Source organism: Leptodactylus fuscus, chromosome 9 (genome assembly GCF_031893055.1).
Source record: "Leptodactylus fuscus isolate aLepFus1 chromosome 9, aLepFus1.hap2, whole genome shotgun sequence".
NCBI classification, from domain to species: domain Eukaryota; kingdom Metazoa; phylum Chordata; class Amphibia; order Anura; family Leptodactylidae; genus Leptodactylus; species Leptodactylus fuscus.
The window spans coordinates 84,201,398-84,215,239 of NC_134273.1; the positions used below are offsets into that span (position 1 = coordinate 84,201,398).

At 42.4% G+C, this 13,842-nt stretch overlaps 1 protein-coding gene across 1 annotated transcript in view; it reads left to right on the plus strand.

The window, feature by feature from the left end:
* COL7A1 (collagen type VII alpha 1 chain) overlaps positions 1-13,842 on the plus strand; it is an 87,183-nt gene that overhangs the window by 34,573 nt on the left and 38,768 nt on the right. The window contains exons 12-39 of the mRNA XM_075286193.1: positions 127-567; positions 647-799; positions 1,982-2,104; positions 2,275-2,421; positions 2,672-2,794; positions 2,949-3,095; positions 3,267-3,392; positions 4,389-4,532; positions 4,808-4,933; positions 5,313-5,456; positions 5,966-6,088; positions 6,454-6,600; positions 6,923-7,048; positions 7,233-7,379; positions 7,686-7,822; positions 8,053-8,179; positions 10,551-10,694; positions 10,799-10,959; positions 11,231-11,257; positions 11,595-11,621; positions 11,718-11,779; positions 11,865-11,957; positions 12,129-12,198; positions 12,389-12,451; positions 12,535-12,570; positions 12,656-12,709; positions 12,961-13,029; positions 13,208-13,321. Coding sequence (XP_075142294.1) covers positions 127-567; positions 647-799; positions 1,982-2,104; positions 2,275-2,421; positions 2,672-2,794; positions 2,949-3,095; positions 3,267-3,392; positions 4,389-4,532; positions 4,808-4,933; positions 5,313-5,456; positions 5,966-6,088; positions 6,454-6,600; positions 6,923-7,048; positions 7,233-7,379; positions 7,686-7,822; positions 8,053-8,179; positions 10,551-10,694; positions 10,799-10,959; positions 11,231-11,257; positions 11,595-11,621; positions 11,718-11,779; positions 11,865-11,957; positions 12,129-12,198; positions 12,389-12,451; positions 12,535-12,570; positions 12,656-12,709; positions 12,961-13,029; positions 13,208-13,321 — 3,401 coding nt within the window. The remainder of the gene's footprint in view (positions 1-126; positions 568-646; positions 800-1,981; positions 2,105-2,274; positions 2,422-2,671; positions 2,795-2,948; positions 3,096-3,266; positions 3,393-4,388; positions 4,533-4,807; positions 4,934-5,312; positions 5,457-5,965; positions 6,089-6,453; positions 6,601-6,922; positions 7,049-7,232; positions 7,380-7,685; positions 7,823-8,052; positions 8,180-10,550; positions 10,695-10,798; positions 10,960-11,230; positions 11,258-11,594; positions 11,622-11,717; positions 11,780-11,864; positions 11,958-12,128; positions 12,199-12,388; positions 12,452-12,534; positions 12,571-12,655; positions 12,710-12,960; positions 13,030-13,207; positions 13,322-13,842) is intronic.

Below are 13,842 nucleotides of genomic sequence, written 5' to 3' on the forward strand. Positions count from 1 at the left end.
TTGTTTTCAAAATGCTCCCCAAAGTTTATTATGACGTTTCAGAATTTTTCCTTTTGCAGCAATTCAGGTTTATTTGCAAATTCAGACACAACCTCAGAGATTTTCCTGATGTGTTTTTTTCTGCAGGAGACGACAACAAAGACTTTGATGTGGGCCCAACCATTACTTCTTACGCCCTCCAGGGTCTCCAGCCCACCACAGAATACACCATAACTGTCAGCCCACTCTTTGGATCTGTAGAAGGACCATCCGTGTCCACCAGAGTCAAAACAGGTAGTAAAGAAGATGAGAACATGAGAAATAACCCAAAAAACATTTCCCCCCTCACTTGCACCCACTCCTTCTATTCACACAAGCTACTAAGAAACATTACGCTTCAGTCCATGGAGAACGCTGCACTAAAGTCTGCTCCACCAGCACTCACCGCTGTCACTTATCCTTCCCTTACAGAATCGGGGATCGTCCAGGTGCTGAGAACATTCGCTGACAGTCCGACCTCCATCCAGGTGACCTGGAATCTCATCCCTGAGGCCACCGGATACCGGCTGGAGTGGAGGCGAGCCAGAGGTAAACACCAAACATGGCGGCCGAAGGCGAATCTAAAGGACCAAATGTGATGGATTCCAACTGTGTTAATATTTTACAGGTGGAGGAAAGAATCCGCAGATTGTGAATCTACCGACAACCGTCAACAAGTATGACATCACCAACCTGCGGCCTGGGACAGAATATCGCATCACTCTGTTCACATTGTATGATGGCAAAGAAATTGCAACACCGGCAACGACTTCTGAAACTGGTGAGATAAGCCCTGATACTATCTATCTATCTATCTATCTATCTATCTATCTATCTATCTATCTCCTATCTATCTATCTATCTATCTATCTATCTATCTATCTCCTATCTATCTATCTATCTTCTATCTATCTATCTATCTATCTATCTATCTATCTATCTATCTCCTATCTATCTATCTATCTATCTATCTATCTATCTCCTATCAATCTATCTATCTATCTATCTATCTCCTATCTATCTATCTATCTATCTATCTATCTATCTATCTCCTATCTATCTATCTGTCTATCTATCTATCTATCTATCTATCTCCTATCTATCTATCTATCTATCTATCTCCTATCTATCTATCTATCTATCTATCTATCTATCTATCTCCTATCTATCTATCTATCTATCTATCTATCTATCTATCTATCTCCTATCTATCTATCTATCTATCTATCTATCTCCTATCTATCTATCTATCTATCTATCTATCTATCTATCTCCTATCTATCTATCTATCTATCTATCTATCTATCTATCTATCTCCTATCTATCTATCTATCTATCTATCTATCTATCTATCTCCTATCTATCTATCTGTCTATCTATCTATCTATCTATCTATCTCCTATCTATCTATCATCTATCTATCTATCTATCTATCTATCTATCTATCTATCGCCTATCTATCTATCTATCTCCTATCTCCTATCTATCTATCTATCTATCTATCTATCTATCTATCTATCTATCTATCTATCGCCTATCTATCTATCTCCTATCTATCTATCATCTATCTATCTATCTATCTATCTATCTATATATCTATCTATCTATCTATCTCCTATCTATCTATCTATCTATCTATCTATCTATCTATCTCCTATCTATCTATCTATCTATCTATCTATCTATCTATCTATCTATCATCTATCTATCTATCTATCTATCTATCTATCTATCTATCTCCTATCTATCTATCTATCTATCTCCTATCTATCTATCTATCTATCTATCTATCTATCTATCTCCTATCTATCTATCTATCTATCTATCTATCTATCTCCTATCTATCTATCTATCTATCTATCTATCTATCTATCTATCTATCTATCTATCTATCTATCCCATTGTGGAATTGATGTCTTGATGTTGTTGCCCATGTTACCATTGTTTTTGTTTCCCTTGAAAGGAAGTCCTATTGGTACAATCACAAACTTGCGGCTGGTAGATGCCACAGGCAGGCTGGTACGGTTGGCATGGACGGGATTATCTGGGGCTACAGGGTACAAAGTTGTGATTCGCAGTGCTGATGGTAAGTTCCATAACACAAGTAAGCTCATGAGCGCCCCTAGTGGTGGGTGCAGGCAGACGAAATGTTATGTTATAACTGTAATATCTATGCAGGGGTTCTGCATCTCTCTATTGTAGATACAATAATTCTGCATTACAGGAATCAATAAACATTTTCACATTTGCCCACAGGAAGCTTTGAAAGAACAATAAACGTTCCGGGCAACCTCAACACGATTGACATCGATGACCTCCAGGAGAACGTAACTTATTATGTCCTGATATCAGCACTCCTAGGGAGACGGGAGGGGTCCCCGGTCTCCATCACCGTCCGAACAGGTAATGTGTCAGATGAACAACTAAGTTCATGAATAGAATTCCAGAATACACTGACTGCGGACTGGAGAAGGGAGGGGGTCATGTGACTGCAGAATATAACATACCTGTTAGAGAGATGAGTGACTACTCCTGTGGTACTGGAGTGGCTGCCATTAGTAGATGTCTCCTAGCGCAACATCTCAGGGACTTGTCTGAGGCCCTTTAAGGCTCCTCACAAGGATTTCTCAAGACGATTATGCTCCATTTACAGAGGCCGTGTCCTTCACCATCACAAACCTCCGTGTCCTGGATGCAAGGCGCGGACGTATCCGTTTGGCATGGAATGGTGTATCCAGGGCCACAGAATACAGGATCTTCATCAGGAATTCAGAAGGTAAGTCCAACCATCTTACAGATGTGAAGGTTCCTGCAAGATGCGATAGAAGAACCTCCACCTGCCCCAGCTGTGTCCTATATATCAGTATAGCTATGTACTTCTCTATACTTCTATGTATATATATATGCTTCTTTGTATACCTTTCCTTTAGATGGGACGGAGAGGAGTCAGGTGATTTCTGGAGACCAGACGACCTATGAACTCACTGATATACAAGAAGGCATCACATACACAGTGAGAGTCACCCCTGTGGTGGGGAGCAGAGAGGGGCTCCCTGTGACCATCAATGTCAAGACAGGTGGGACCTTGTACCACTATATTTATACTAGAGATATTTCTCGATGGATCTTGCACTTACACTGTAGATATTTCTGTATATAAGTTGCACTTGCATTATTTTTATATTTCTAGACATAACTTTCACTTCTTTGTTTTTCTTCTTCTCTTCTGCCACATGTTGATGTTTCAGAAGACACAGTCGTGGCCGGAGTTGCAAACCTTCGAGTGGTGGAGACAACGGCATCCAGACTTAAGATTGCATGGACTGGGATTGCCAGAGCTACTGGTTACAGGGTCACGTGGAGGCAAAGTGATGGTAATGTGGAGTCTGTATACTGCAGATGGATACGGCGCCCGCGAATGGCTAAAAAAACATGGCTTCTTTCTTCCTGAAGCAGCACCACATCTGTCCACAGTATCTATCTATCTATCTATCTATCTATCTATCTATCTATCTATCTATCTCCTATCTATCTATCTATCTATCTATCTACCTCCTATCTATCTATCTATCTATCTATCTATCTACCTCCTATCTATCTATCTATCTATCTATCTATCTCCTATCTATCTATCTATCTATCTATCTATCTATCTATCTACTATCTATCTATCTATCTATCTATCTATCTATCTATCTCCTATCTATCTATCTATCTATCTATCTATCTATCTATCTATCTCTCTATCTATCTCCTATCTATCTATCTATCTATCTATCTACCTCCTATCTATCTATCTATCTATCTATCTATCTATCTATCTCCTATCTATCTATCTATCTATCTATCTATCTATCTATCTATCTATCTCCTATCTATCTATCTATCTATCTATCTCCTATCTATCTATCTATCTATCTATCTATCTATCTATCTTCTATCTATCTATCTATCTATCTATCTATCTCCTATCTATCTATCTATCTATCTATCTATCTATCTATCTCCTATCTATCTATCTATCTATCTATCTATCTATCTATCTATCTATCTATCTCCTATCTATCTATCTATCTATCTATCTATCTATCTATCTATCTCCTATCTATCTATCTATCTAACTAACTAACTATCTCCTATCTATCTATCTATCTATCTATCTATCTATCTATCTATCTATCTCCTATCTATCTGAAATCTATCAGATTTCAAGTGGATGGGGTAACGCTGCAATACCAGACACAGCCAATGGTCCAGAGTGGCGCTGTTTGTGTTAATAATCAAACCTTTTTCCCGATCCTTCACAACCCTTTCCTGCCGGTGTGAGATATTCCTATAACGTAGTCTAAGTCACTTGTCTATTCTTCAAGGTCGCGAGGTCAGCAGAACGTTACCAGCAGGAACAACATCGTACGATATTGAACCTTTGCAGGGAAACACGGTTTATGTCATCGGGGTGACAGCTTTAATTGGCAACACACAAAGCAGCCCGGCAACCATCACAGTGCGAACTGGTAAGTGTGGCAGATGCCTCGTGGTCCCGGGTGACAAACACACATTTTGGAAAAACATGGCTGCATTATTTTCCAGGACAGTGCCTCACCTGTTCATGGATTGTATCTGGTATTGCAGCCTAGCTCCACTGATGAAAATGGCGCTGGGCTGCAATACCACCCACAACCTGTGGACAGATGTGGCGCTGTTTTCAGGAGCCATACTTATGTAATATAGCGTGAGTTATGCCGCCATCCCCTCTGTGTCTTATACGTAATACCTTTGTTTCCTGCAGAAGAAGATTCTGTAGAACAAGTGACTAACCTGCGGTTTTCTAGCATTGGAGAGAATGTGCTGCGCCTGGAGTGGAGCCCGGTGTCCAGGGCGACAAACTATAGGATCACCTGGAGACGCAGAGATGGTTGGTGTTAACGGGCACCGGGGTACTTTGCCCCCCCCCAGCCTAAATTACCTGCAGTCATCCCTTTGCCATCCCCGTTGTATGCACCATGAGACGTGGCCTGCAGTTTTTATCTCATCAGCTGAGATACAATGGCAGCACTATATTGCAGTATTTTTTTAGGCACTGTACGGCAGTATTATTTGTGCAACAGTGAGGTATAACCAGACTTCAAGGATTGAGTTTGCTGCCTTGGTCCTATCTCCAAATGCTCTAATCAAGGCAGAGAGTCCCCCCGGCACCCAGCACCCCCTGCCCCACCGGCCCACCCTGCCATACGTTGGGCCCTTGCACTGCTGCAGTTGCATTAATGCATTGCATATGTTGTTTGTATTTCCAGGTGTTGAGGTTTCCAGGTTGGTAACCAGAGATGTCACTTCGGTGGACATCACAGATTTAGTTCCCGGGACGGCCTACACCATCTTTGTGTCAACTGTGCTTGGTACACAAGAGAGTGAACCCGTATCTATTGTCGCACAAACAGGTGAGGCCAAATGCAGGGAATGCAACGGCAGTATTATTTGGGAAGTAGATGGTAGTAATATACAATGCTATATACTGTCCTGAGACTATATGGTGGTATTATTATCAGCAGTATTATCTTGGCACTATATGGTGGTATTATTAACTGCAGCATTATCTTGCCACTCTATGGCCATATTATTAATGGAAGTATTACTTTTGTCACTGTATGGTGGTAATATTAATGGCAGTATTATCTTATGATTATAGCACTATATGGTGGTATTATTAACTGCAGTATTATCTTGCCACTCTATGGCCATATTATTAATGGAAGTATTACTTTTGTCACTGTATGGTGGTAATATTAATGGCAGTATTATCTTATGACTATAGCACCACATGGCAGTATTATTAACAGCAGTATTATCCTGCCACGATATGGCGGTATTATTGTTGGCAGTATATACATTATTCTGGAAATCTTTCCCAAGTGCAAATACGTAATGACATCTTTCTAATCTCTTGCAGAACGGCAGGAGGTTGGAGCTGTGACAAGTCTGCGGATATTCGAGAGCCAGAATGTTATTAGGGTGACGTGGGTTGGGGTTCAAGGAGCTACAGCCTATAGAATCTCCTGGAGCCCTGATAGCGGTATGACGTCTAGTTTACTCCACTTCACTTTCACATTGCAGTATTAGTGCTAACACCATTGTGCCCTATAGGGCTACATGGAAATACCAATTGACGAAGTTCACTAGCATCCAATTTTGCAATATCTGTGGTATACGATGCCACGGTACCAGCTGTATATGCTGCCACGGTACTCTATGTTGCACCTGTATTACTATAGGTTCACACTAGCGCTATCTCTCTGCTGTTCGGGTCCATCCAAGAGGCTGACTGATACCTCAGAGGTTACACACGGGGCCCGGTAGACACCACTGACTATAATCTGGTGTCTGTGACATTATATCCAAGAGTTCAGATACAACCTGATGAGTTTTGTGTTTTTGTAGGTGGCCCTGAACAAACGAGAGAGGTGCCGGGTAATACCAACTCATTTGAGCTGGTGAACCTGGAGCCCGGTATACGATATGTTGTCAAAGTCACGGCACTGGTGGGCAATCGCCAGGGGGAACCGGTGTCCTCGAGCGTTACAACACGTAAGTTCGATCTCGGCGCAAGTCTGCGGCCACTTCATTCCTGAAACATTGAGGCCTAAGTCTATGTCACTTAAAGGGATATTCCCAAAATAACAATCATATCTCATGTGAAAGTAAGTTACAAAGTATCACCGTCACCTATTGATATCAAATAGCAAAAGTGTAGCCTGACCTGCGACTAGTCCCCCCTCCTCGTTATTCAATAACATTGGGGCAGGGGGCTTTATTGGAGCTCACAGGCTCCTTGGTACCCACCGGCTGCACCTTGAAGTTTGCCTGACCACTCTAGAGTACTGACCATGCTTGCCTTGTGTATTCTTAGCGGACATTCCAGCAGATCCTGTGAGAGATCTCCGAGTAATCGATATATCACGTCAGCGGGTGAGACTTACCTGGTCAGCAGTCTCTGGAAGCAGCGGGTACCGAATCTACTGGAGACGGGCAGATGGTGAGTTCAAGATCAGTCACAGACACCCACTTTCTGAATTAACATTGCACCCTCTAAGCTGGAAGGAGAAAAAGTGCAAGAATGGATCTACAACATCTACCAAGACGCTGCCCCCTGTAGTGTGGGAAGGGAACATCCCCCTGGACTCATAGATGGGGCACTCACATTATTTTCCATTTATTAGGTGGACCTGAATCGAGTCGCCTGGTGTCTGGGGATGTGAGGTACTACGACATTGACAACCTCCTGGCCGGCGCCCGTTATCAGTTCCGCGTCTCCTCTTTGGTTGGGAATCGGGAGAGTGAAGCCGTATCAGTCTCGGCCAACACCGGTCAGTTCAACTTTCACCTTGAGAATTTCCTTAAGATCTGGATTACACAGTGACTTTGGCTGTAAGATTGCCGTGTCCCCCTGTGGAGTCGCTTTGTGACCTCAGGGGTGCGGCAACTGTGACTAGCTGCAAAAGGACTGAGCCCTTAGAAGTTGCTGTTGCAGGACCCTTGGGGGTGCAATGTGACTGTTCGCTTATTTTGGTGAAGGATTTGCAGGGCGACATGGCGATCTATGATTACGAGGTTGGAGTCACTGCTAAAGTCGCTGCACCCTTTGCCTAACAGCTGTATTTTTGTCTCTGCAGTCTGTGGGACGGGCAGGACAGACATTGTATTCATGGTGCACACGACCCAGGATAATCAGTACAACGAGGCGGCCATTAAGAGGTTCCTCTCGGAGGCGGTGTCCTCAGTGGGGCAGCTGGGATCCAATGCTACACAGGTACGTCTGGGTGACCAACAACATCCACCACAATTGGCTCACTCCATATGTAGCTTGCATTAAATTTCCATTCACTTGACATGCCGTAATTGTTGGATGCAATGAAGGGAGCAGGTGCAATTCCCACTGAAAATAATGAAGCCTTTACTGTTGGCCGAGGGGCCCCAGGGCCACAACAGACACCACACACATGGAATAATGTTTTCTTACTTTTATGTTGCCTATATTAGATTGGAATCGGGGCCTACAGCTTCCGGCAGCGTCCATCAGTCCTGCTGAACCGTTCCAGCGATCTAAGTACAGTCCAGCTACAAATTCAGAACATCCCATTCACTGATCCCAGTGGGACAACTATTGGTAATGATGTAACTGCATCTACCAGCCATCATTGTACACATATAGTCCATAATGTATAGAAGCAGAATAGTGAGCGCAGCTCTGGAGTATAATACAGGATACATAATGTAATGTATGTACACAGTGACTGTACCAGCAGAATAGTGAGCGCAGCTCTGGAGTATAATACAGGATAAGTAATGTAATGTATGTACACAGTGACTGTACCAGCAGAATAGTGAGCGCAGCTCTGGAGTATAATACAGGATAAGTAATGTAATGTATGTACACAGTGACTGTACCAGCAGAATAGTGAGCGCAGCTCTGGAGTATAATACAGGATAAGTAATGTAATGTATGTACACAGTGACTGTACCAGCAGAATAGTGAGCGCAGCTCTGGAGTATAATACAGGATAAGTAATGTATGTACACAGTGACTGCACCAGCAGAATAGTGAGCGCAGCTCTGGAGTATAATACAGGATAAGTAATGTATGTACACAGTGACTGCACCAGCAGAATAGTGAGCGCAGCTCTGGAGTATAATACAAGATAAGTAATGTAATGTATGTACACAGTGACTGTACCAGCAGAATAGTGAGCGCAGCTCTGGAGTATAATACAGGATAAGTAATGTAATGTATGTACACAGTGACTGCACCAGCAGAATAGTGAGCGCAGCTCTGGAGTATAATACAGGATAAGTAATGTAATGTATGTACACAGTGACTGTACCAGCAGAATAGTGAGTGCAGCTCTGGAGTATAATACAGGATAAGTAATGTAATGTATGTACACAGTGACTGTACCAGCAGAATAGTGAGCGCAGCTCTGGAGTATAATACAGGATAAGTAATGTAATGTATGTACACAGTGTCTGTACCAGCAGAATAGTGAGTGCAGCTCTGGAGTATAATACAAGATAAGTAATGTAATGTATGTACACAGTGACTGCACCAGCAGAATAGTGAGCGCAGCTCTGGAGTATAATACAGGATAAGTAATGTAATGTATGTACACAGTGTCTGTACCAGCAGAATAGTGAGCGCAGCTCTGGAGTATAATACAGGATAAGTAATGTAATGTATGTACACAGTGACTGTACCAGCAGAATAGTGAGCGCAGCTCTGGAGTATAATACAGGATAAGTAATGTAATGTATGTACACAGTGACTGCACCAGCAGAATAGTGAGCGCAGCTCTGGAGTATAATACAGGATAAGTAACGTAATGTATGTACACAGTGACTGTACCAGCAGAATAGTGAGCGCAGCTCTGGAGTATAATACAGGATAAGTAACGTAATGTATGTACACAGTGACTGTACCAGCAGAATAGTGAGCGCAGCTCTGGAGTATAATACAGGATAAGTAATGTAATGTATGTACACAGTGACTGCACCAGCAGAATAGTGAGCGCAGCTCTGGAGTATAATACAGGATAAGTAATGTAATGTATGTACACAGTGACTGTACCGGCAGAATAGTGAGCGCAGCTCTGGAGTATAATACAGGATAAGTAATGTAATGTATGTACACAGTGACTGCACCGGCAGAATAGTGAGCGCAGCTCTGGAGTATAATACAGGATAAGTAATGTAATGTATGTACACAGTGACTGTACCGGCAGAATAGTGAGCGCAGCTCTGGAGTATAATACAGGATAAGTAATGTAATGTATGTACACAGTGACTGTACCGGCAGAATAGTGAGCGCAGCTCTGGAGTATAATACAGGGTAAGTAATGTAATGTATGTACACAGTGACTGTACCAGCAGAATAGTGAGCGCAGCTCTGGAGTATAATACAGGGTAAGTAATGTAATGTATGTACACAGTGACTGCACCAGCAGAATAGTGAGCGCAGCTCTGGAGTATAATACAGGATAAGTAATGTAATGTATGTACACAGTGACTGTACCAACAGAATAGTGAGCGCAGCTCTGGAGTATAATACAGGGTAAGTAATGTAATGTATGTACACAGTGACTGCACCAGCAGAATAGTGAGCGCAGCTCTGGAGTATAATACAGGATAAGTAATGTAATGTATGTACACAGTGACTGCACCAGCAGAATAATGAGCGCAGCTCTGGAGTATAATACAGGATAAGTAATGTAATGTATGTACACAGTGACTGTACCAGCAGAATAGTGAGCGCAGCTCTGGAGTATAATACAGGATAAGTAATGTAATGTATGTACACAGTGACTGTACCAGCAGAATAGTGAGCGCAGCTCTGGAGTATAATACAGGATGTGTATTAGTACAGGATATATAATGTATGTTACTGTATATACTGCAAACCCTATAAAGGTTGCTCTCTGATCTCCTATAGCCTAGACTGTGCCCCACCATGGCAGTAATCAAATATTTCATCTGCTTTTCTTCAGGTGGCGCTATAGATTTTGCCAGGAACTATCTATTTACCACCGCCTATGGCAGAAGACAGAATGTTCCGGGTGTTCTGGTCATTTTTGCAGATAGTCCTTCATCAGATGATGTCATACAGGCAGCCAATGCCATCAGAGCTACAGGTAAGTAATAACATGTGACCTCATATTCGCTTACAAGTAACTGCCTGAAGATAATGGCTGATATCTTAAGACCACTTTGAAGTCATCTATTTGCCTTTCTCCAGGTATTCGGGTTCTGGCAGTAGGAACGGATGGAGCTGACCAGGAACAGCTTCGTAGAATAACCTCGAACCCACGGAGCGTCTTCTACACTGCGGATATTGAAGCCCTGAACAGTCTTGTGGATCCTCTGGCAGAGGCGATCTGCTCCATCTCCCAAGCCGAAGTAAGTTCTGGGTCTGTAGTGGACACTGCTTAGTATACGGTGCCCCAAAAACATGCCATTGTCCTCTGTTATCAGCCTCTATGGGCTAGGGAGAGACTGAATATTCTGCACTCTGAGGAGCCCCAGTGATCACTACTTTATGGGCAGCGCTGAGAACCTGCAGAGACATTCACCCCCATATGTGACCAATATCATCTGCTTGTCATATAACACTCCCCCATTATTTGGGTGTTGGGTTAATTTTTTTTAATTTTTTTTCCCTTTTCTTTAGGAGCAATGTACGGTGCAGTGCCCACGGGTGAGTATTACGATGGCCTGGATTTCTTCTCTGCTCTGTTAACAGCATTTAGTGATCTGCTTTACAGCACAGTCATGGCCATAGGCTGTAATAGTCTGGAGCCGACTCATTGAGGTCTATGGGAGGGTTTTCTAGACATGCTCAGTGCAGACAGGGGGAGGAGATAAGATGTGACATCATCTATGGTCAGTAGTGATGTAATGATGGGTCAGTGGTGTTATCTATAGAGGGGTTATCTTCTATTGTAATCCTGTTGCGATGTAAATGAGGTGACTGCTGCAAAGAAAACCCCTACAGAATTGGGGAATAATTCCTGAATGTTTTCTTTCCTGTTTAGGGTGAGAAAGGTCAGAAAGGAGAAGTAGTAAGTATCACAATGTGCCCCCAAATATCTGCAACTCCAGAGCGGACCCTGTAACTATGATTAAGTATTTGCCATCAAGGTATATTTCTTACAAAGGTGCATTCTGCTTCTAGGGGGGCAGCGGCCGTCCAGGAGGAGCAGGACCAGCAGGAGACCCCGTGCGTATTAATAGTATAACGATTTCTCTTAGAGACTATATAATACAAATGACAGGGGAAATGAAAATACATCTTTGTTTTGCAGGGTCGACCAGGTCCTCCGGGTCCTCAGGGGCCTGTTGGACCCCGTGGTCCTCCTGGAGAGGGTTCAGCTACAAGAGGACTCAAGGGAGAAACTGTAAGCAACCAAAATTGATCATACGTCATCACAACCTGTTTTTTTAATTGAAGTCACGCCCTGTCATGTTAAGCCCCACCCACTTTCACTTACGGCTCCTGTAACAGTGGCAGGGGCGGAGCATGAATCACGAATTCAATCTTTGATACTTTTTTAATTCCTTGTCTCAAGAACCTGCTCTAGCGCTAAGGCCATGTTTCACTTTACCCTGGAATGTTCCTTTAAATTTAAAGCCGTGCAGGTTCCATAGTACAATATTATGGAAAGCACCAGCAGTTATATGAATCCTATTCTACACATTCTTACACTATGTTTGTAAAGGATAGGACAGTTTACCCCCCCCCACTTATTGTGGCACAATGCATTTTTTATATATGCCCCTTGTGCCTCCATATTGATGCCATTACAACATACATGTCTTGTTCTTATAGGGAGACCCCGGAGCTGATGGTCTCCCAGGAACTCCTGGTCGCCCTGGTAATCCTGGCACCCCGGTGAGCCCCCTATATAATATTACTGATATACTGTTTCTGTATGTTTTATACTGATGCTTAAAGGTCTTATCCTTGTATTTCAGGGGAGTAAAGGGTCTCAAGGCGAGAAGGGGGAAGCAGTAAGTAGTCACCCTGCACGTAATGGACATGGCGTCCCATCATATGGCCATTACACCATTCATTCACAATGTTCTGCTCTCTTAGGGGGATCGCGGTCCTTCAGGTCCAGTTGGTCCAAAAGGAGAGAGAGGATTACCGGTAAGTATAAGGAAGGATGAAGGCCACCGTAGTCACCGGACTAGTCACCAGATGTTAGAGCCATTTCCCCAGCCCGTACCCAACAGCTGCCCCTATTGAGGAGTCGCACGTGGGCTGTTATGTGAATGTCCTTATAGGGTCCTCTATTAATATAGACCCCAGGGCTGAGCAACAGATATTTATTGTCATTACTAAGCAATATATTATGACGTTTGTTTACTATAAGGTCATATATAACGTTTTCTGTATAGGGCGAACCCGGGGAGGTGATAAATGGCGGAGGAGGGATACCAGGCCGAAAAGGTGAACCAGGAAATCCGGTAAGTGTCATAAATGCAAACTTCATCCCATATGACAATTTAGCATTTGTCAAATTAGTATTTTAAGATGCTAATAGGACAAGATCTGAAAATTCTGCACCAGGGGCAAGGCCCAATAGAAGTAATAATAATTTACATATATCATTAATATTTAAATTGTTACATGTTATTTTATTAGGGGATTCCTGGTCAGCCTGGAACGCCAGGGCAGAGAGGAATACCAGGAACTCCAGGACAACCGGGGGCAGAAGGACCAAGCGGACCTCCGGGTGTTTCAGGACAAAGCGTGAAGGTATGTCATATGTTATACAAATGCATCCTATGTACAAGAATATAACTACTATAATACTACTACTATGTACAAGAATATAACTACTATAATACTGCTCCTATGTACAAGAATATAACTACTATAATACTACCTCCTATGTACAAGAATATAACTACTATAATACTACCTCCTATGTACAAGAATATAACTACTATACTACTACTCCTATGTACAAGAATATAACTACTATAATACTGCTCCTATGTACAAGAATATAACTACTATAATACTGCTCCTATGTACAAGAATATAACTACTATACTACTACTCCTATGTATAAGGATATAACTACTATAATACTACTCCTATGTACAAGAATATAACTACTATAATACTGCTCCTATGTACAAGAATATAACTACTATACTACTACTCCTATGTATAAGGATATAACTACTATAATACTACTCCTATGTACAAGAATATAACTACTATAATACTACTCCTATGTATAAGGATATAACTACTATAATACTACCTCC